The following is a 23,230-nucleotide window of genomic DNA, read 5'->3' on the forward strand; positions in this document are numbered from 1 at the left end:
TCCCCTGGGTTTCTAGTTTTCAAAAATGCGCTGGTTTGCTAGTTTTCCCCAGGTGCCGGCTGAGCTACAGGCCAAAATCCACAGGTAGGCACTGATTTCTATGAACAAATGTGATGTGTCAATGTTGTGTTTTGGGGCATCTCCTGTCGCGGGCGCTAGGCCTACCCACACAAGTGAGGTATCATTTTTATAGGGAGACTTGGGGGAACGCTGGGTGGAAGGAAATTTGTGGCTCCTCTCAGATTCCAGAACTTTCTGTCACCGAAATGTGAGGAAAACTTGTTTTTTTAGCCACTTTTTGAGGTTTGCAAAGGATTCTGGGTAATAGAACCTGGTCAGAGCCCCACAAGTCACCCCATCTTGGATTCCCCTAGGTCTCTAGTTTTCACAAATGCGCAGGTTAGGTAGGTTTCCCTATGTGCTGGCTGAGCTAGAGGCCAAAATCTACAGGTAGGCACTTTGGAAAAAAACAGCTGTGTTTGCTGTCAAAAAATGGGATGTGTCCACGTTGTGTTTTGGAGCATTTCCTGTCGCGTGCACTAGGCCTACCCACACAAGTGAGGTATAATTTTTATCGGGAGACTTGGGGGAACGCTGGGTGGAAGGAAATCTGTGGCTCCTCTCAGATTCCAGAACTTTCTGTCACCGAAATGTGAGGAAAACTTGTTTTTTTAGCCACTTTTTGAGGTTTGCAAAGGATTCTGGGTAACAGAACCTGGTCAGAGCCCCACAAGTCACCCCATCTTGAATTCCCCTAGGTCTCTAGTTTTAAAACATGCACAGGTTTGGTAGCTTTCCCTATGTGCCGGCTGAGCTAGAGGCCAAAATCTACAGGTAGGCACTTTGCAAAAAACAGCTCTGTATTCTGTCAAAAAATGTGATGTGTCCACGTTGTGTTTTGGGGCATTTCCTGTCGCGGGCGCTAGGCCTACCCACACAAGTGAGGTATCATTTTTATCGGGAGACTTGGGGGAACATAGAATAGCAAAACAAGTGTTATTGCCCCTTATCTTTCTCTACATTTTTTCCTTCCAAATATAAGAGAGTGTGTAAAAAAGACGTCTATTTGAGAAATGCCCTCCAATTCACATGCTAGTATGGCACCTTGGAATTCAGAGATGTGCAAATAACCACTGCTCCTCAAAACCTGAGTTAGTGACAGTTTTTCTGGTCTCTGTGGGGATCCATTTGAATGTTTTTTTCAGTATACGGAGTGTGTTGAAGCATGAGGAGGTGAGAGCGTTGATTTGTTGGGTCATCGAGAGGGAGGAGTCTAGGATGATGCCGAGGTTGCGTGCGTGGTTGGCAGGGGTGGGTGCAGGGCCTAGCGTGGTGGGCCACCATGAGGGGTCCCAGGTGTTTTTGTGTGGGCCAAAGAGGATTATTTCGGTTTTGCTTGAGTTGAGTTTCAGGTGGTTGGCTGTCATATATATATATATATATATCACTTTTGTCAATATGTGTGTGGTTTCCCTGGGGGGAAAAGGGTCAGACTTGTCTAGTGGCAGTTTTAGTGCCATAAAGAAGCGCAGAAGGTTTATATGCCTACTGAAAAGAGCAAATCTGTATTTTATGTAAATAGCTGAGTTCATTAGTAAAGTCAGCCATTACCTGCGCTATAATACCAATGAAATGTATGTGTGGGGTGGAGGGGTGCTATGGAGAGATGAAGGGCACTTTTGCTGGGTGGTAATGAGGGAATCCGAGGAGGAGGGAGTGGGAGCACTAATAATGATTGTTGGACTGGGCGCAGGAGATGCTAAAGACTGTGACGAATGGTATGTGACAAGGTGTTTTTTGAGTGTCTTGAAAGAACGTGCTGATTGAGGGAAGAAGCGCAGGTAAGGTGGCCTCTACTGTTGCACGTATCTCACACACACACCATCGATTTTGTGACTGCCTACGTAGGCTAGTGTTTTAGAGCAACAGTTTAGCCAATAGCAGAGATGGCATCTTGATGGATGACTGCTGCCTGCACTCGGGTTATAGAGGACCGCTCTGACATAGGATCAGAGACTGAGACATCAGATACTGAGACAGCATCTGAGGGATAGGACAATGGCACAGACTCTGGGAGTGAATTTTCAGTCGGAGGAGTCCGATTCGATAACTCCTCTTCCAGTACCTTATGAGGGAGGTGATGAGGACAGTCCTGCTGTCCCTTCGCAAGCTGTTTGTGCAACTGGGTAATAGTGGGTTAGCCCAAGCCAGAGAGCAGGTGAATGCGGCGGCAAGCAGAGAGAGAGAGAGTGCTCTCTTGGGAGCTCCCCAATTTAGTTCAGCCCCAAATTCCACCACCCAAATCGTATTGTGGAGACATCAAAATTATCTATGGCAAAACAAACTGGTTTTGTAAGGCAGGCACCTGTGTTTTTGGTCCTGGATTCGGCGGCCATATAGAGAAACACACTAAACCCAAACATTTCTGGAAACTAGACATTCGGGGGTGTCCACAGAGGTGTGACTTGTGTGGATTCCCCAAAGTTTTCTTACCCAAAATACCCTGCAAAGCTGAAATGTTGAATAAAAACTCTATTTTTCTCTCATTTCTGTCACACAAACTACAGGAATATGCTGGGATCCACAAAATTCCTACCACCCAGTGACTCCTCACCTGTCCTGATGAAAACACTACCCCACTTGAGTGCCTACACATAGTGCCTGTGTCAGGAATGGATCACCCCAGGGTCAACAGCTGCCTCACGTAAGGACCAACATTGACTGTTGTGTGATCTATTCCTGTCGCGGGCACCAGGTCTACCCACACAAGTGAGGTATAATATTTATCGGGAGACTTGGGGGAACGCTGGGTGGAAGGAAATTTGTGGCTCCTCTCAGATTCCAGAACTTTCTGTCACCGAAATGTGAGGAAAACGTGTTATTTTAGCCACATTTTGAGGTTTGCAAAGGATTCTGGGTAACAGAACCTGGTCAGAGCCCCAGAAGTCACCCCATCTTGGATTCCCCTAGGTCTCTAGTTTTACAGGTTTAGTAGGTTTCCCTATGTGCCGGCTGAGCTAGAGGCCAAAATCTACAGGTAGACACTTTGGAAAAAACAGCTGTGTTTTCTGTCAAAAAATGGGATGCGTCCACGTTGTGTTTTGGGGCATTTCCTGTTGCGGGCACTAGGCCTACCCACACAAGTGAGGTATCATTTTTATCTGGAGACTTGGGGGAACATAGAATAGCAAAACAAGTGTTATTGCCCCTTATCTTTCTCTACATTTTTTCCTTCCAAATATAAGAGAGTGTGTAAAAAAGACCTCTATTTGAGAAATGCCCTGCAATTCACATGCTAGTATGGCACCTCGTAATTCTGAGATGTGCAATTAACCACTGCTCCTCACAACCTTATCTTGAGCCCATTTTGGAAATGCAAAGGTTTTCTTGATTTGTGACTCTTCATATTTCAGCAAATGAATTGCTGTGTACCCAGTATAGAATGAAAACCAACTGCAGTGTGCAGCTCATTTATTGGCTCTGGGTAACTAGGGGTCTTGATGAACCTACTAGCCCTTTATATCCCCGCAACCAGAAGAGTCCAGCAAACAAAATGGTATATAGCTTTCAGAAATCTGACATCGCAGGAAAAAGTTACAGAGTAAAACATAAAGAAAAATGGCTGTTGTTTTCAGCTCAATTTCAATATTGTTTTATTTCAGCTGTTATTTTCTGTAGGAAAACCTTGTAGGATCTACACAAATGACCCCTTGCTGAATTCAGAAATTTGTCTAGTTTTCTGAAATGTTTAGCTTTCCAAGATCCAGCATTGGTTTCACACCCATTCCTGTCACCAACTGGAAGGAGGCTTAAAGCACCAAAAATAGTAAAAATGGGGTATGTCCCAGTAAAATGCCAAATTTGTGTTGAAAAATATGGTTTTCTGATTCAAGTCTGCCGGTTCCTGAAAGGTGAGAAGATAGTGATTTCAGCACCAGAAACCCTTTGTTGATGGCATTTTCAGGGAAATAAACACAAGCCTTCTACGGCAGCCCTTTTTTCCCATTTTTTTAAAATAATCGAAATTGTCACTGTATTTTGGCCATTTCTTGGTCTCCTCCAGGGGAAACCACAAACTCTGGGTACCATTAGAATCCCTAGGATGTTGGAAAAAAAGGACGCAAATTTGGCGTGGATAGCTTATGTGGACAAAAAGTTATGAAGGTCTAAGCGCGAACTACCCCAAATAGCCAAAAAAGGGCTGAGCACGGGGGGGGGGGGAAGGCCCAGCAGCTAAGAGGTTAAGTAACTTATAAGTCACCTATATGTCTAACCTTCACCTGGTGAACGTTGGGTGCAAAGTTACTTAGTGTGTGGGCACCCTGGCACTAGCCAAGGTGCCCCCACATCGTTAAGGGCAAATTCCCCAGACTTTGTGAGTGCGGGGGCACCATTACACACGTCACTACCTATGTACAGCGTCACAATGGTAACTCTGAACATGGCCATGTAACATGATCCCCCGGGTCTCTAGCACAGAACCCGGGTACTGCCAAACTGCCTTTCCGGGGTCTCCCCTGCAGCTGCTGCTGCTGCCAACCCCTCAGACAGGTTTCTGCCCTCCTGGGGTCCAGGCAGCCCTGCCCAGGAAGGCAGAACAAAGGACTTCCTCTGAGAGAGGGTGTAACACCCTCTCCCTTTGGAAATAGGTGTGAGGGCTGGGGAGGAGTAGCCTCCCCCAGCCTCTGGAAATGCTTTGATGGGCACAGATGGTGCCCATCTTTGCATAAGCCAGTCTACACTGGTTCAGGGATCCCCCAGCCCTGCTCTGATGCGAAAATGGACAAAGGAAAGGGGAGTGACCACTCCCCTGACCTGCACCTCTCAGGGGCGGTGCCCAGAGCTCCTCCAGTGTGTCCCAGACCTCTGCCATCTTGCAAACAGAGGTGTCTGTGGCATACTGGACTGCTCTGAGTGACCAGTGCCAGCAGGTGACGTCAGAAGCTCCTTCTCTTACCTTTCTTGGTAGCCAATCCTCCTTCCTAGGTAGCCAAACCTCCTTTTCTGGCTATTTAGGGTCTCTGCTTTGGGGATCTCACCAGATAACGAATGCAAGAGCTCATCAGAGTTCCTCTGCATCTCCCTCTTCATTTTCTGGCAAAGGATCCACCGCTGACTGCTCAGGACGCCTGCAAAACCGCAACAAAGTAGCAAGACGACTACTAGCAACCTTGTATCGCTTCATCCTGCCAGCTTTCTCAACTGTTTCCAGGTGGTGCATGCTCTGGGGGTAACCAGCCTCCTCTCTGCACCAGGAACTCTGAAGAAATCTCCAGTGGGTCGACGGAATCTTCCCCCTGCAACCGCAGGCACCAAAAAACTGCATCACTGGTCCTCGGGGTCCCCTCTCAGCATGATGAGCATGGTCCCTGGAACTCAGCAACTCTGTTCAAGTGACTCCCACAGTCGAGTGACTCTTCAGTCCAAGTGTGGTGGAGGTCAGTCCTTGCCTCCCCACACTAGACTGCATTGCTGGGTACTGCATGATTTGCAGCTGCTCCGGCTCCTGGGCACTCTTTCAGGATTTCCTTTGTTCACAGCCAAGCCTGGGTCCCCGACACTCTAACCTGCAGTGCACAACCTTCTGAGTTGTCCTCCAGCGTTGTGGGACTCTCTTTTGTGACTTCGCGTGGACTCCAGTTCACTCTTCTTCCAAGTGCCTGTTCAGGTTCTTCTGCTGGTGCTGCTTGCTTCTGTGAGGGCTCCCTGACCTGCTGGGCACCCCCTCTGTCTCCTCCTCCAAGTGGCGACATCCTGGTCCCTCCTGGGCCACAGCAGCACCCAAAAACCTCTACCGCAACCCTTGCAGCTAGCAAGGCTTGTTTGAGATTTTTCTGCGTGGATGAAGTTCCTAGCTCTCTTCTTTCTTGCAGAACTCCAAGCTTCTTCCAACAGGTGGCTGCTTCCTTGCACCCTCAGCTGGCATTTCCTGGGCTCCTGCCCACTCTCGACACTGTTGCGACTATTGGACTTGGTCTCCTTGTCTTACAGGTGCTCAGGTCCGGAAATCCACTGTTGTTGCATTGCTCGTGTTTGTTATTCCTGCAGAATCCCCCTATCACGACTTCTGTGCTCTCTGGGGGTAGTAGGTGCACTTTACACCTACCTTTCAGGGTCTTGGGGTGGGCTATTTTTCGAACCTTCTCTGTTTTCTTACAGTCCCAGCGACCCTCTACAAGCTCACATGGGTTTGGGGTCCATTCGTGGTTCGCATTCCACTTTTAGAGTATATGGTTTTTGTTGCCCCTATACCTATGTGCTCCTATTGCAATCTACTGTAAATTTTACATTGCTTGCATTACTTTTCTTGCTATTACCTGCATAATTTTGGTTTGTGTACATATATCTTGTGTATATATCTTATCCTCATACTGAGGGTACTCACTGAGATACTTTTGGCATATTGTCATAAAAATAAAGTACCTTTATTTTTAGTACTTCTGTGTATTGTGTTTTCTTATGATATTGTGCATATGACACCAGTGGTATAATAGGAGTTTTACATGTCTCCTAGTTCAGCCTAAGCTGCTTTGCCATAGCTACCTTCTATCAGCCTAAGCTGCTAGAAACACCGCTCCTACACTAATAAGGGAGAGACCGTACCAACAAACGAGGAGGAGCCATCACCATAATACACAACTCCATCAAAATCTCCACCAACACCAACGACTTCCTAGACAACACAGAACACCTACACTTTCATATACCCAAAACGGTAACACCACCCTTAGAGGAACCCTCATCTACAGACCACCAGGACCCCGTCCCTCATTCTGTGACACCATCGCCGATACCATCAGCTCCCACGCCCTCTCTTCCACAGACTACATACTCCTTGGTGACCTCAACTTTCATCTGGAAAACACCCACGACTGCAACACCACAGCCCTGCTGGACAACCTCACAAAACTTGGGCTCAAGCAACTGGTCACCTCACCCACCCACTCAGCAGGACACACGCTAGACGTCATCTTCACCTCCAGCAACCACATCACCTTCACTCACACCACCGAACTCCACTGGACTGACCACCACTGCATCCACTTCTCCTTCATGAAACCCACCACCAACAACTCACCACACCCTTCTGCAAGTGTAACAAGATCTCCAAGGAACACCTGATCTCCAACTTCTCACAAACTCTACCCCCATCACCAACGACCCCAACACCGCCGCCCACAACCTCACACGATGGCTAGAAACCTGCGCAGACTCCCTCGCCCCACTGAAAACAAACAACAACACCCGCACCACCAAGACCGCACCCTGTTTCACCACAGAACCTCAATCTACCAAACAAGAATGCCAAAAAACTGAGAAAGCCTGGTGCCAAGAACCATCAATGAGCAACTTCTCAGCCGTCAAAACAGCCATGTGCAAACACCACCAACCCATCCGGACCACCAAACGATGATTCTACAAAGAACGCATAGACAACAACACACGCAACATCAAAGAACTCACCAAACCCAAATCCTGCACCATCGACCCCCCCACACTCCCGAGAACTCTGCAACTCACTCTCCAACTACTTTCACTGCAAAATCGAAGACATACACGACAGCTTCACAGCACCCTCATAATCAACACCCACCACCACCAACACAACCGATGCAACCAACACCACAACACCCTACCGCACCAACCGACTAAACACCTGGACCCCCACCAACGACAAAGAAATCACCATAACCATGAACTCCATCCACTCAGGCTCCCCAACAGATCCCTGTCCCCACCACATTTTCAACAAGGCCAGCCAAATCATCGCTCCCCAGCTCCGCACCGTCATCAATGGCTCCTTCGACACCGCAACCTTCCAAGACATTTGGAAGCAGGCCGAAGTCAACACTCTTCTCAAGAAACCCAAAGCAGACATGGAAGACCTCACAAACTTACGTCCCATTTCTCTTCTCCCCTTCCCTGCAAAGGTCGGCGAGAAGATAGTCAATGCACAACTATCTCACTTCCTTGAAGAAAACAACATGCTCGACACCTCCCAATCTGGATTCCGCATGAACCACGGTACTGAGACCGCCCTCATCGCCTGCACAGATGACATCAGGACCAGAGTGGACAAGGGCGAGACAATCGCCCTCATCCCCCTAGACCTCTCTGCAGCTTTTGACAACGGGTGCCACCAAACCCTTTGCGCATGCCTGTTCGATGCCGGAATACGCCACAAGGCCCTGGACTGGCTCACCTCCTTCTTCTCTGAAAGAAACGAAAGAGTTCGCCTCCCTCCCTTCTGGTCTACAGCCACCAAGATCATCTGTGGGGTCCCCCAAGGATCCTCCCTCAGCCCCACCCTCTTCAACATCTACATGGCTCCTCTCGCCAACATCCTCCGACCCCACGGCATCACCATCATTTCTTACGCTGACGACATCCAGCTCATCATCTCCCTCACCAAGAACCCAGCCACCGCCTAGTTTAACCTGCACGCCGGACTCCTCGACACCACCAAATGGATGACAACAAGCCACCTCAAATTAAACTCAAACAAAACAGAGATCATCATCTTTGGCCCCAACAAGACAGAATGGAACGACACATGGTGGGCCACCACCCCCAGCACCCACCACCCATGCACGCAACCTTGGCATCATACTGGACTCAACCCCCTCCATGACCCAGCAAATCAACGCCATATCATCCTCCTGTTTCAACTCCCTTTGCATGCTATGCAAGACTTTCAAATGGACACCCCTAGAAACAAGAAGAACAGTCAACCACGACCCTCATCAGCAGCAGACTGGATTACGGCAACACCCTCTATGCTGGGACCACAGCCAAAATTCAAAGAAAACTCCAGAGAATCCAGAACACAGCCACACGACTCATCCTCAACCTCCCTCGCCACAAACACATACCCACCCACCTCAGATCCCTACACTGGTTACTCATCAACAAAAGGATAATTTTCAAAGTCCTCATCCACGCTCACAAGGCCCTCCATGACACTGGACCGGCCTACCTCAACGAAAGAGTAAACTTCCACATACCTACTCGCCAGTCCCCCACATCCAACGCACCACCTTCGGCGGCAGATCCTTTTCCCACTTCGCCGCCAAGACCTGGAACTCCCTCCCTACCAAACTACGCAAGACTCAAGACCTTCTAACATTCAGAAAGCACCTAAAAACATGGCTTTTTGAGCAGTAACCGACAACTGCCACTCCCCCCCCCAGCACCTTGAGACCCTACCGGGTGAGTAGTGTGCTTAAGAAATTACTTCATTGATTGATTGATTGTGTGTCATAATATGGATAGTGGAAATCCACGGCGGCGGCGGTGTGTTGGTGGCAGTCGGCATGGCAGTAAGTGGGATTTACCGCCAATGTCATAATGAGGGCCATAGTGATAGAAAAGTTAGGAAAAGAATTAAGACGTAAGCACAACTATTTCACCTAACATTTTAGAGAGAAAGAAAACATTTTGGAAAACAATTTCTTTAGAGTGAAACTGAGATTGTTAGGTATAATTGTATGTAGCTCGAAGTATTAGAGTACACTAATCTTGTGAAAAGCACCAGTGACAAAGTGATATGGCAATTGCAAGTCCTTACCCCACCGCCTCACCACCAATGTCAGAAGCTGGTCTGGTTTGTAGTGAGTACCAGAGGTACTTACACCTTATACCAGGCCCAGTGATCCACCTTAGTGACATGTAGGCAGTGTCTAGCAGCTTAGGCTATTTAGGCTGTTTAGGTGTAGTTGTAGCAGAGCAGCCACTGAACTAGGAGACACGCAAAGCACTTACAATAGCACTAAATTCACACAGTACTGATACACAAGAAAGAGAATACTCAGTGTTACAAAAAATAAAGGTACTTTATTTTAGTGACTGTGAGAAGGTAGCCTCTTTCTAGCCTTGTTACCCCCACTTTTGGCCTGTTTGTGAGTGTATGTCAGGGTGTTTGTCACTGTTTTCACTGTCTCACTGGGATCCTGATAGCCAGGCCTCAGTGCTCATAGTGAAAACACTATGTTTTCAGTATGTTTGTTATGTGTCACTGGGATCCTGCTTGTCAGGACCCCAGTGCTCATAGGTTTGTGGCCTATATGTATGTGTCACTGGGACCCTGTCACACAGGGCCCCAGTGCTCATAGGTGTGCATGTATATGTTCCCTGTGTGGTGCCTAACTGTCTCACTGAGGCTCTGCTAACCAGAACCTCAGTGGTTATGCTCTCTCATTACTTTCAAATTGTCACTAACAGGCTAGTGACCAATTTTACCAATTTACATTGGCTTACTGGAACACCCTTATAATTCCCTAGTATATGGTACTGAGGTACCCAGGGTATTGGGGTTCCAGGAGATCCCTATGGGCTGCAGCATTTCTTTTGACACCCATAGGGAGCTCTGACAATTCTTACACAGGCCTGCCACTGCAGCCTGAGTGAAATAACGTCCACGTTATTTCACAGCCATTTTACACTGCACTTAAGTAACTTATAAGTCACCTATATGTCTAACCTTTACCTGGTAAAGGTTAGGTGCAAAGTTACTTAGTGTGAGGGCACCCTGGCACTAGCCAAGGTGCCCCCACATTGTTCAGAGCCAATTCACTGAACTTTGTGAGTGCGGGGACACCATTACACGCGTGCACTACATATAGGTCACTACCTATATGTAGCTTCACCATGGTAACTCCGAATATGGCCATGTAACATGTCTATGATCATGGAATTGCCCCCTCTATGCCATCCTGGCATTGTTGGTACAATTCCATGATCCCAGTGGTCTGTAGCACAGACCCTGGTACTGCCAGACTGCCCTTCCTGGGGTTTCTCTGCAGCTGCTGCTGCTGCCAACCCCTCAGACAGGCAGCTGCCCTCCTGGGGTCCAGCCAGGCCTGGCCCAGGATGGCAGAACAAAGAACTTCCTCTGAGAGAGGGTGTGACACCCTCTCCCTTTGGAAAATGGTGTGAAGGCAGGGGAGGAGTAGCCTCCCCCAGCCTCTGGAAATGCTTTGTTGGGCACAGATGTGCCCAATTCTGCATAAGCCAGTCTACACCGGTTCAGGGACCCCTTAGCCCCTGCTCTGGCGCGAAACTGGACAAAGGAAAGGGGAGTGACCACTCCCCTGACCTGCACCTCCCCTGGGAGGTGTCCAGAGCTCCTCCAGTGTGCTCCAGACCTCTGCCATCTTGGAAACAGAGGTGCTGCTGGCACACTGGACTGCTCTGAGTGGCCAGTGCCACCAGGTGACGTCAGAGACTCCTGCTGATAGGCTCCTTCAGGTGTTAGTAGCCTTTCCTCTCTCCTAGGTAGCCAAACCCTCTTTTCTGGCTATTTAGGGTCTCTGTCTCTGGGGAAACTTTAGATAACGAATGCATGAGCTCAGCCGAGTTCCTCTGCATCTCCCTCTTCACCTTCTGATAAGGAATCGACCGCTGACCGCGCTGGAAGCCTGCAAACCTGCAACATAGTAGCAAAGACGACTACTGCAACTCTGTAACGCTGATCCTGCCGCCTTCTCGACTGTTTTCCTGCTTGTGCATGCTGTGGGGGTAGTCTGCCTCCTCTCTGCACCAGAAGCTCCGAAGAAATCTCCCGTGGGTCGACGGAATCTTCCCCCTGCAACCGCAGGCACCAAAAAGCTGCATTTCCGGTCCCTTGGGTCTCCTCTCAGCACGACGAGCGAGGTCCCTCGAATCCAGCGACACCGTCCAAGTGACCCCCACAGTCCAGTGACTCTTCAGCCCAAGTTTGGTGGAGGTAAGTCCTTGCCTCACCTCGCTGGGCTGCATTGCTGGGAACCGCGACTTTGCAAGCTACTCCGGCCCCTGTGCACTTCCGGCGGAAATCCTGTGTGCACAGCCAAGCCTGGGTCCACGGCACTCTAACCTGCATTGCACGACTTTCTAAGTTGGTCTCCGGCGACGTGGGACTCCTTTGTGCAACTTCGGCGAGCACCGTTTCACGCATCCTCGTAGTGCCTGTTTCTGGCACTTCTCCGGGTGCTACCTGCTTCAGTGAGGGCTCTTTGTCTTGCTCGACGTCCCCTCTCTCTGCAGGTCCAATTTGCGACCTCCTGGTCCCTCCTGGGCCCCAGCAGCGTCCAAAAACGCCAAACGCACGATTTGCGTGTAGCAAGGCTTGTTGGCGTCCATCCGGCGGGAAAACACTTCTGCACGACTCTCCAAGGCGTGGGGGATCCATCCTCCAAAGGGGAAGTCTCTAGCCCTTGTCGTTCCTGCAGTATTCACAGTTCTTCAGCCTAGTAAGAGCTTCTTTGCACCAACCGCTGGCATTTCTTGGGCATCTGCCCATCTCCGAGCTGCTTGTGACTTTTGGACTTGGTCCCCTTGTTCCACAGGTACCTTCAGACAGGAATCCATCGTTGTTGCATTGCTGATTTGTGTTTTCCTTGCATTCTCCCTCTAACACGACTATTTTGTCCTTAGGGGAACTTTGGTGCACTTTGCACTCACTTTTCAGGGTCTTGGGGAGGGTTACTTTTCTAACTCTCACTATTTTCTGATAGTCCCAGCGACCCTCTACAAGGTCACATAGGTTTGGGGTCCATTCGTGGTTCACATTCCACTTTTGGAGTATATGGTTTGTGTTGCCCCTATCCCTATGTTTCCCCATTGCATCCTATTGTAACTATACATTGTTTGCACTGTTTTCTAAGACTATACTGCATATTTTTGCTATTGTGTATATATATCTTGTGTATATTTCCTATCCTCTTACTGAGGGTACACTCTAAGATACTTTGGCATATTGTCATAAAAATAAAGTACCTTTATTTTTAGTATAACTGTGTATTGTGTTTTCTTATGATATTGTGCATATGACACTAAGTGGTACTGTAGTAGCTTCACACGTCTCCTAGTTCAGCCTGAGCTGCTTTGCTAAGCTACCATTATCTATCAGCCTAAGCTGCTAGACACCCTATACACTAATAAGGGATAACTGGGCCTGGTGCAAGGTGCAAGTACCCCTTGGTACTCACTACAAGCCAGTCCAGCCTCCTACAGTGACACAAGGCCAAAAATATCTTAGAGGCTATACTCCCTCTGGAGGTAAGTATTATACACACTATATACACTAGTAACCAAAATCGGGTAAGTAAACAGTCGTAGACTACTGCAAACAGTGAAAAACACAATAGGATGCAATGGGCCTGGGGGCAACACAAATCATATACTAAAATAGTGGAATGCAAATGTCGGTTCTCCCCTAGGCAAGTGTAGTGTGTAGAGGGGCCCTGGGAGTGTACGAAAACACCAAAGGTAAGTAAAAGACTCCACCCCAGAGCCCAGGAAAACAGGAGCAAAGTACAGCAAGTTTCCTCAGAACACACTAGAAGACGTGGTAAAGGATTATGAAAAAACCAAGCAAGACTGCAAGAAACCAACAATGGGTTCCTGGACCTGAAGACCCGTGGAGAGAGGAGACCAAGTCCAGAATTGAATGAAGAGTCCAGGAAGAACAGGAGCCCCTTCTAACCTGGATGAAGGTGCCAAAGTGGATTCTCCGGTTGGAAGAAGAAGTCAGAAGTGCACTAAAGAAAACAGCTGCGGAAATCCTGCTTGGTGCAACAGATGTCCCACGTTGAGTCCTTGGATGCAGGCTGGTTTTTGTCATTGGAATCTGCCAACAAGCCTTGGCTAATGCAAATGTCACAGTTGGCAGGAAAAGGCACTACCTGGGCCCAGGAGGGACCTGGGTGCCTCAACTCAGACTGAGGTGGCAGAGGGGGCTCTCAGAACTTTAGAGAGCCCTCAGAAGACCAGGCAGCACCCACAGGAGTCCCAGAAAATGGGGACCAAGGAGTTGCAGAATGCGTTTGTCGCAGCACTACACAAAACGATCACACTCTGCTGAAGAATAACTCAGGGAGCTGAGCATTGTAGGATTGATTGCTGGGGACCTGGGCTATGCTGTGATTGAAGGATTTCTGGAAGAAGTGTACAGAAACCCAAGGAGCTGCAGAACACATGGTACACAGTAGTATTGTCTGGCATGGGGAGACAAGCTATTACCTCCATCAAATTTGGACAGCTGGACCTTTGGACAACCAGAATCACTTTGGTCAACCACCTGTGTTCAAGGGATCATGCTTGTCAACAGGAGAAGAGTCCCAGAGTACCGGTTGTCATTGCAGAGAGGTGCCTGCTGAAACAGGAAAGTGACTCGGTCTCTCCACAGGAGATTCATTTGGTCCTTCTGGTGCAGAATGAAGACAGGCAGTCCTCAGAGCATGCACAACCTGAAAACTGTTGCAGTTTCTGGCTGGAGCTGAAGTTTCAGAGTCACAGTAACCTTCTTGGATACTTTGTTGCAGTTACAGCGTTCCTGGAGCAGTCTACTGTTGATCCGATGGTCAGAAGCTGAAGCAGAGTATACAGAGGAGTCCAGGTGGAGTCTTGCAAAGCAAATCTGAGGAAACACCCACAGGAGGGACCGTAAATAGCCCTCAAGGGGGGGTTTGGTCACCTAACCAGGTATGGACCTTTCAGGAGGGGTCTCTGACATCACCTGCTGGCACTGGCCTATCAGATGCTCCCAGAGTGTCCCAACACCTTGGAATCCAAGATGGCAAAACCCAGGGACACTCTGGATGAGCTCTGGGCACCACCACTGGGGTGGTGATGGACAAGGAAGTGGTCACTCCCCCTTCCTTTGTCCAGTTTTGTGCCAGAGCAGTGGCTGGGGGTCCCTCAACTGGTGTAGGCTGGATTATGCAAGGAGGGCACCATCTGTGCCCTTCAAAGCAATTCCAGAGGCTCTGGGAGGAACCCCTCCATGCCTGTAACACCTATTTCCAAAGGGAGAGGTTGTAACATTCCTTTCCCAAAGAACATGCATTGTTCTGCCTTCCTGGGATTGGGTAGCCCAGGCCCCCGGAGGGCAGAAGCCTGTCTGTGAGGTGGCAGCAGCTGGGGCTGCAGTGAAAACCTCAGAAGACTGGTATGGCAGTACAATTGGGTCCATGGTAGAGCCCCCAGGGTGCATGGAATTGCCCCCCCCCCAATACCAGAATCAGATTGGGGGTACAATTTATAGTTCCTAGACACCTCACATGGCCATATTCGGAGTTACCACTCTGAAGCTACATAGATGTATTGACCTATATGTAGTGCACACTTTTAATGGCGTCCTCGCACTCACGAAGTTCAGGAAAATGGGCCTGGACGACGTGGGGGCACCTCTGCTAGACAGTAACTTTGCACCTAGCCTTCAGGGTCTGGAGGTTAGACATATAGGTGACTTATAAGTTAAGTGGTGCATTGAAAATGGCTGTGAAATAGTGCTTAAACTATTCCACTTAGGCTGCAATGGCAGTCCTGAAGAAGTGTTTGTATGAGCTCCTTATGGGTGGCAAAAGAAATGCTGCAGCCCATAAGGTTTCCTGGAACCCCAATGCCCTGGGTACCTAGGAACCATATACTAGGGACTTATAAGGGGGGTCCAGTATGCCAAATTGGAGTGGAATACTGGGTTACCAGTATGTAAGTACGAATTTGGAATCAGAGAGAGCATAAGCACTGGAGTTCTGGTTAGCAGGATTCTAGTGACACAGTCAAGCATACTGACAAAACAGTGAAACATACGGACATGTAGGCCACAAACTATGAGCACTGGGGTCCTGACTAGCAGGATCCCAGTGAAACAGTAAAAATACACTGACAAACAGCCCAAAAATGGGGGTAACCATGCAAGAAAGAGGCTGTTTTCCCACACTAAACAATCGACTGAATGGCACAATGAGGTACTCAAGAATACATGGCTATTTGAGTTGATTTTGCTGCCACTCAAGTAGAAAATGCACTTGAGCGGTAATAAATCTACTTGAGAAGCAGCCCTCTGACTGCAACTGCCTTTGACTGCTGGCATTAGAACATTGCGCTATGGGATGCTAAATCTCGGTCACGCATGCGTTTCTGGAGCCTTCTGGGGATGCCAAATCTCGCTGACTCAGGCATTTATGGAGCCTTGCAGGAAGACAATCCTCCATACAACGATATGCAGAATTTGGCCACAACTTTGCTTTGCAAGAGTAATGTGGAGTCACCCAATTCCATCAATTTCACAGGCAAAATAAAACATTCATTCCTCTCCTACTCAAACCAAACTCTGCGAGATGGTGAAAGTAGTGGTATCTTCCATCTTTCAAAGCTCGGTCTCCATGCTTGTGGTCGCCAAGGAAATGCCTGATGCCTCTTTATATTAATTCAGACATTACTAGTATATTTAAGAAGTGACACTATTTTCTAATTAAAGATGAGTAAATAATTATGTAATTTGGTCAGTACAGGTGAGTCATAATTTCACAACTAGAGGTTTTCATAAATCCATTGCCAGCTTCCTTGTGGTGTAATAACATGGCTACATTTGTAATTAATTCGTTTTACATACCTATCCCTGACCTAAATGTTATCATATTTTGTGATGTTTAAGGGACTGGAAAAAGCTTGTGAATAAAATGTTTGGTGTTGGAATAAACAAAAAAGCACAGGAGATGATTGTGACCTGAATAGAATAAGAGGCCCTATTACCAAAAGATTCACCATTTTGTTTCTCTAAATCTTTCCTTGAAGAAACCCTTTTTTAGCCTATTGCATGAAGCCAGACCCAGCCTGACCGAAACAGAACTTGAAGTCACTGAGATGTTCAACAAAATCAACAACCTTGTGACTAGAGCCACTTTCAATCACTTCAACTATACAACTAGCCCTGGAAATAGTCAGGCCACCATCACAAACTCTCAGAACAAGTACTGCGTGGGAGATCATTTAACGATTCAACTGGATATGTTTGATTATTTGGGCAACAGAAAGGACCATGGAGGAGACCTCCTGAGAGCCAGAATATATTCACCAGAAATAATAGCAGGGGCTTCTGGGAACATCAAGGATTTTAACAATGGAAGTTACCTGGTCAACTTTACCCTATTTTGGGAGGGCAAAGTTAAAATTTCATTGATGTTGTTCCACTCTAGCGAAGGCGTTTCTGCTCTCTGGAAGGCAAGAAATAAAGGGTATGAATACATTCGCTTCACTGGCACCTTTAACAATGTGACCCAAAATGTTCACACAGAATGTGGATTTCACATTAACACAACAAAAGAATTGTGCGAATACCGGGACCAGAGGGATGGAGAATATTTCTTTTGTATCAGACCTGAACATGTGCCGTGTGAGGCTTTTACACACCTGATGTCCAACAATCGACAACACTCCCAGCTCACTGATCTGGAAAGAGAGCTCTTCCGCAGGTAAGAATTCTGAACAGATGCCAAAGGTCAAGCAGACTAAGGCAATTAAGTCTATCAGTGCTGAAGTAAAGTTTGAGCTCATATTCTGTTTATTGTTTTGATTGACTGTGCAACTGTAGCCAGACAAATATATGAGTATCAATAGAGAGAGGCTTTGACTCTTCCCACATGTTGGTAGCCAGGAGTGCATGTTTTGATTGAGTAGACCTTGTGTGCTTTCATAAATAAAGTACTTGCTCTCTATGCAGCTGTAATCATTTTGGTTATTTATCTAGCTGCCTTATCTTGCTCTTTCAAGGGCACATATCTTGACATTGGAATATTATTAAAGTATCATAGACAACTAATTTATTTATGCTGTTTTTCTCTGGCAACAGCAAAGATGGAAGGAAGGCAGTCAATAACATATATGGATTTATAGGTCTTGCTTGACAGTGCAACTATCACCTGACCTATATTATTTTGCAGTTCTTTTATTTCACACAGATACATATCTATTCCCATGGTTAATTATGCCTAATATTTAAAAGAATATATTCTGGGTCTGAAGCTTTGCTCGGAGGCCGGCAGCCAGCGCTATTGAATATTGCTGCACCAAATACTAATGCTGTGTAATCTTGATTCCACTTCATGCCTATTTAATCAGACACTCCTTGCTGCTTCATCTCACTCTAGGAGGTTCCTGTGTTCTCCCCTTGTAACAGTTTTCCCATCATTCTCTTCCTCCTTTTTGTCTTTTGTATCTTTTTCAGTCTTTTGCTCAGGAACAAAGTCTGATAAGGGAAAATAGGTCCACAAAAATGAGTGCCAATGGGTCCCTTCTGCAACCACTAGCTCAAATTTAGCAGTGGACAGGAAAGACCTGGTTACAGAGATGGCAGTAGGCCTTCATGCAGGTTATGCTGCTTTCACATCCAGGTGGAGGAGTCTTTTTACCCTATGATGACATACAGGTAGCAAGTCATCATTGATTACATAGACCCATAAAAAGAAAACCCATTTTGTTTCTTATCTGTCAAACTCATGTGGCTTTGGTTAAGGGTGTGGAGGTGTAGATATTGTACTAGCCAGGGACAAGTGTATACACTTTAAGTGCCATTGCTTCAAGCAATGCTACAGTTTACCGAATCACAGAAAAATCACAAAGTTTAGGAGAGATGTATATGCCCCACATCTAAAATATAAAAGTGAAAGCTTTAGCTACAATCCTACTCATTGAGCAAGTCCAACGTTACAACCAGCCCAACCTCCACTTTCCAATAGGAAGCAATAATGTTTTATTCCTCAGTTGTGCTTATTTAGACATTGTAGGAAGGTGGAGTGTTATGTGGTGTGGGTTTAGTCCTCACCATCTAATACTCTCACAATACCCGAGAGATGGTTCTTAGGTTCATACTAGTAAATCCATAGCTCAGTCCTGGTAGTGTGCCAAAGAGCTGTCAGGCTTTAATTAGAGGTACATGTGTTCAGCATTTCACAGGAGGAACAAGGACAATAAGTAATTGAAATGACTCAAAAGGAATCCAGCACAAATTTATAAAAATATACCTTCTTTTTATATGCTTACCAAACTGAACAGTATTGGTTCAGGAGAAACAGAGATATCAATTTTAGAAGTAATAGAAAATCACTGTATAAATGGCATTTATTGTTGCATTGAAGGCAATGAAGAAAATGTCATATGTAGCTAAAATGCACTTAATGAATTAGTTGGGGGGTTAAGTTAGTGCAGTCCCTTAGACAAGATCAGCACAGTCCTAGCAGTTTTACCTGCCCTGTGGAGTCCTGTTGCAGAGTGGTTCTAGCTCACCGTGGTGGTGAACGGGACTTGAATTGAACTCAATGGCAGGGTATGCCACTGGTGAAAAACCAATTGGGGGTCGAACTGCAGGGAGCCCTTGCAGGGTTAAGCTAGTGTGCTCCTTGGGACCAGGCCACAACAGCCAGTTCAATTCAGATAGGTCTGTGGGGGCCAGATGCAAAAGTGTCCTGGCTGTCCGTGGTGCTGAATGGGGCTTCCGCCAAAACAGTTTTAACACTGGAATGACATCGCTGACAAGGAGATGCAAAATCTCAGCAGGGGCTGAGTTACCGATGCTGGATGCAGGTTTTCACGCTGTGCCCAGCACCTGCATCATGGAATAAAGGCGTCAGACACTGGGCTGGTGAACACTAAGCCTTGCAGCCGTAAGGATGCCATAATATTTTGAGAAGTAGCCAGGGTCCTAGGGAGTGAGGTAGAGGCCTGAAACTTGGTGGAAGGTGGGAGTACAGCTCCCCGAAAAGAGTGGACCACCTGGTTTTTGAAAATCCCCTGGTGGGCCCGATGGCTAGTGCAACTCTTGATTTGGCAGTCATTTTTACCTGCAGTTTGCAAGGGACTAGTGCCACTTTTCCAAGGGAGACTGCTAGTGTTTCTGGCTTCCACAGGAGTCCCTCTGGTTGGGAGTGATGAGTATTGACCTAGGATGAAGGTCAATCATGCAGTTCCCAGTCTGTTGCCTCAGGGAAAGAATTTCCCTCTGTTGTTTTGGAGCAGTGGGCGGAATCCAGTTGTTGATAATGCAGAGTTTTTTCTGGTCCTTCTTCAAAGTAAGTTGGTTAAATCTGAGGTTCTGATGTCAGGGGTGTCCCTTAAATCTTGCATTTAGGGGATTGGAGACTAGTGGCCAAGGGGCAGCAAGCTCCCATAGCTAATCCACCCATGAGGTGACCACATCCGGTGGGACAGGTCACCTTTAACTTCTAAGATGGCAGAAGCTAAAGTTTAGTGCACCAACTGGGCAGCTCACTCTGGAGGTGTGGTCAACCTGTTATGGCTGTGCACAGTTCGGCATACCTAATTTTCCACCTGAACATGAGTAAATGTTTTTCGGGGCAGGGGGAGGGCTACTTCTTCACTAGAGGACAGAGCTGATCGCTATTTGGGGCGGTGCAAACTTTGAAGCTCACCACCCCGATAACCTTATTCGCTAGCCCAGCTTAAGGATGGGAAGTGTGTTCTCCGGCTTGCCTCAGCCCTTTGTTCTGACCTCTGGGAGCACCCAGGCTGCCTGGCAGGAGGTCGGAACGCTGTCTTGGTAGCAGCAAGTGTGGAAAAAAGCATGGGCTGCTCAGCCAGAGCACAAAAGAGGGTGGCAAACAGGTGGCAGGCACCAGTGTGCCACCTGGGTACATGCAAGCTGTCCCTCAACTCGAGAATTCAGTTGAAGGAGGGAAGGTAAATTGTTTGACACCAAACTCAACATATCTAGGTGTACCGCAATGGAGCTAGCAGCCCTGGTCAACCAGGGCTTAAGTCCCATATTATCCTAAGGACCGACCTATACTTATAGTGTACCTTAATGGAAGGGACACTATAAACACATAGAAGCTCCATAAATGTACTGCACCCTTTCTCCTTGGCTGCAGAGGCCTACCGTAGGGGTGTCTGAAATGTATATAAGGCAATGTATGGGACTGTGACAATTCTTGATGAGGGCACAGTCGAACTTAAGCAGTTTACACTGCTCTGGCAGTCATCAAAGGCAGCATGCCTGTAGGAGGCTGGACTGGCTTGTAGTGAGTGCCAAGGGGTACTTACACCTTGCACCAGGCCCAGGTATCCCTTTAGTGTAGAGGAGTGTCTAGCAGCTTAGACTGATAGAAAAGGTAGCTTAGCAGAGCAGCTTAGGTTGAACTAGGAGACGAGTGAAGCTCCTACAGTACCACTAGTGTCACTTGCACAATATCATAAGAAAACACAATACACAGATATACTAAAAATAAAGGTACTTTATTTTTATGACAATATGCCAAAGTATCTCAGTGAGTACCCTCAGTATGAGGATAGCAAATATACACAAGATATATGTACACAATACCAAAATATGCAGTAATAGCAATAGAAAACAGTGCAAACAATGTATAGTCACAATAGAATGCAAAGGGGGCACATAGGGAGAGGGGCAACACAAACCATATACTCTAGAAGTGGAATGCGAACCACGAATGGACCCCAAACCTATGTGACCTTGTAGAGGGTCGCTAGGACTGTAAGAAAACAGTGAGGGTGAGAAAAATAGCCCACCCCAAGACCCTGAAAAGTGGGTGCAAAGTGCACCTAAGTTCCCCAAAGAGCACAGAAGTCGTGATAGGGGAATTCTGCAAGGAAGACCAACACCAGCAATGCAACAACGATGGATTTCCTGACAAGAGTACCTGTGGAACAAGGGGACCAGTCCAAGAGTCACGATCAAGTCGGGAGTGGGCAGATGCCCAGGAAATGCCAGCTGTGGGTGCAAAGAAGCTGCCACCGGATGGTAGAAGCTGTGGATTCTGCAAGAACGACAAGGGCTAGAAACTTCCCCTTCAGAGGATGGATGTCCCACGTCATGAAAAGTCGTGCAGAGGTATTTCCGTGCAGAAAGACCGCAAACAAGCCTTGCTAGCTGCAAGGGTTGCGGTTAGGGTTTTTGGATGCTGTTGTGGCCCAGGAGGGACCAGGATGTCGCCAATTGTGTGAGGAAACAGAGGGGGCGTCCAGCAAGACAAAGAGTCCACTCAGAAGCAAGCAACACCCACAGAAGTGCCGGAACAGGCACTACGAAGTGGAGTGAACCGGAGGTCACCCGAAATCACGAAAGAGGGTCCCACGACGCCGGAGGACAACTCAGGAGGTCGTGCACTGCAGGTTAGAGTGCCGGGGACCCAGGCTTGCCTGTGCACAAAGGAAATCCTGGAAGAGTGCACAGGAGCCGGAGTAGCTGCAAAACATGCGGTTCCCAGCAATGCATTCTAGCGTGGGGAGGCAAGGACTTACCTCCACCAAACTTGGACTGAAGAGTCACTGGACTGTGGGAGTCACTTGGACAGAGTTGCTGAGTTCAAGGGACCTCGCTCGTCGTGCTGAGAGGAGACCCAGAGGACCAGTGATGCAGTTCTTTGGTGCCTGCGGTTGCAGGGAGTAGATTCCGTCGACCCACTGGAGATTTCTTTGGAGCTTCTAGTGCAGAGAGGAGGCAGGCTACCCCCACAGCATGCACCACCAGGAAAACAGTCGAGAAGGTGGCAGGATCAGCGTTACAAGGTCGCAGTAGTCGTCTTTGCTACTTTGTTGCAGTTTTGCAGGCTTCCAGCGCGGTCAGCAGTCGATTCCTTGGCAGAAGGTGAAGAGAGAGATGCAGAGGAACTCTGATGAGCTCTTGCATTCGTTATCTAAGGAATTCCCCAAAGCAGAGACCCTAAATAGCCAGAAAAGGAGGTTTGGCTACCTAGGAGAGAGGATAGGCTAGCAACACCTGAAGGAGCCTATCAGAAGGAGTCTCTGACGTCACCTGCTGGCACTGGCCACTCAGAGCAGTCCAGTGTGCCAGCAGCACCTCTGTTTCTAAGATGGCAGAGGTCTGGAGCACACTGGAGGAGCTCTGGGCACCTCCCAGGGGAGGTGCAGGTCAGGGGAGTGGTCACTCCCCTTTCCTTTGTCCAGGTTCGCGCCAGAGCAGGGCTGAGGGATCCCTGAACCGGTGTAGACTGGCTTATGCAGAGATGGGCACCATCTGTGCCCATCAAAGCATTTCCAGAGGCTGGGGGAGGCTACTCCTCCCCAGCCCTGACACCTTTTTCCAAAGGGAGAGGGTGTAACACCCTCTCTCTGAGGAAGTGTAGGAGGCTGGACTGGCTTGTAGTGAGTACCAAGGGGTACTTGCACCTTGCACCAGGCCCAGTTATCCCTTATTAGTGTATAGGGTGTCTAGCAGCTTAGGCTGATAGATAATGGTAGCTTAGCAGAGCAGCTTAGGCTGAACTAGGAGACGTGTGAAGCTACTACAGTACCACTTAGGGTCATATGCACAATATCATAAGAAAACACAATACACAGTTATACTAAAAATAAAGGTACTTTATTTTTATGACAATATGCCAAAGTATCTTAGAGTGTACCCTCAGTGAGAGGATAGGAAATATACACAAGATATATATACACAATAGCAAAAATATGCAGTATAGTCTTA

General features: G+C 47.7%; 1 protein-coding gene across 4 annotated transcripts in view; it reads left to right on the forward strand.

Moving 5' to 3' along the window:
- The window catches only part of LOC138285243 (NXPE family member 4-like), an 859,879-nt gene that overhangs the window by 531,621 nt on the left and 305,028 nt on the right, over window positions 1–23,230 (forward strand). For all 4 annotated transcript variants that reach the window (XM_069224936.1, XM_069224935.1, XM_069224938.1 and 1 more), the window contains one exon: window positions 16,561–17,237. In XM_069224936.1, the coding sequence (XP_069081037.1) occupies window positions 16,561–17,237 (677 nt within the window). The remainder of the gene's footprint in view (window positions 1–16,560; window positions 17,238–23,230) is intronic.

This window comes from Pleurodeles waltl, chromosome 3_1 (genome assembly GCF_031143425.1).
Source record: "Pleurodeles waltl isolate 20211129_DDA chromosome 3_1, aPleWal1.hap1.20221129, whole genome shotgun sequence".
NCBI lineage: Eukaryota > Metazoa > Chordata > Amphibia > Caudata > Salamandridae > Pleurodeles > Pleurodeles waltl.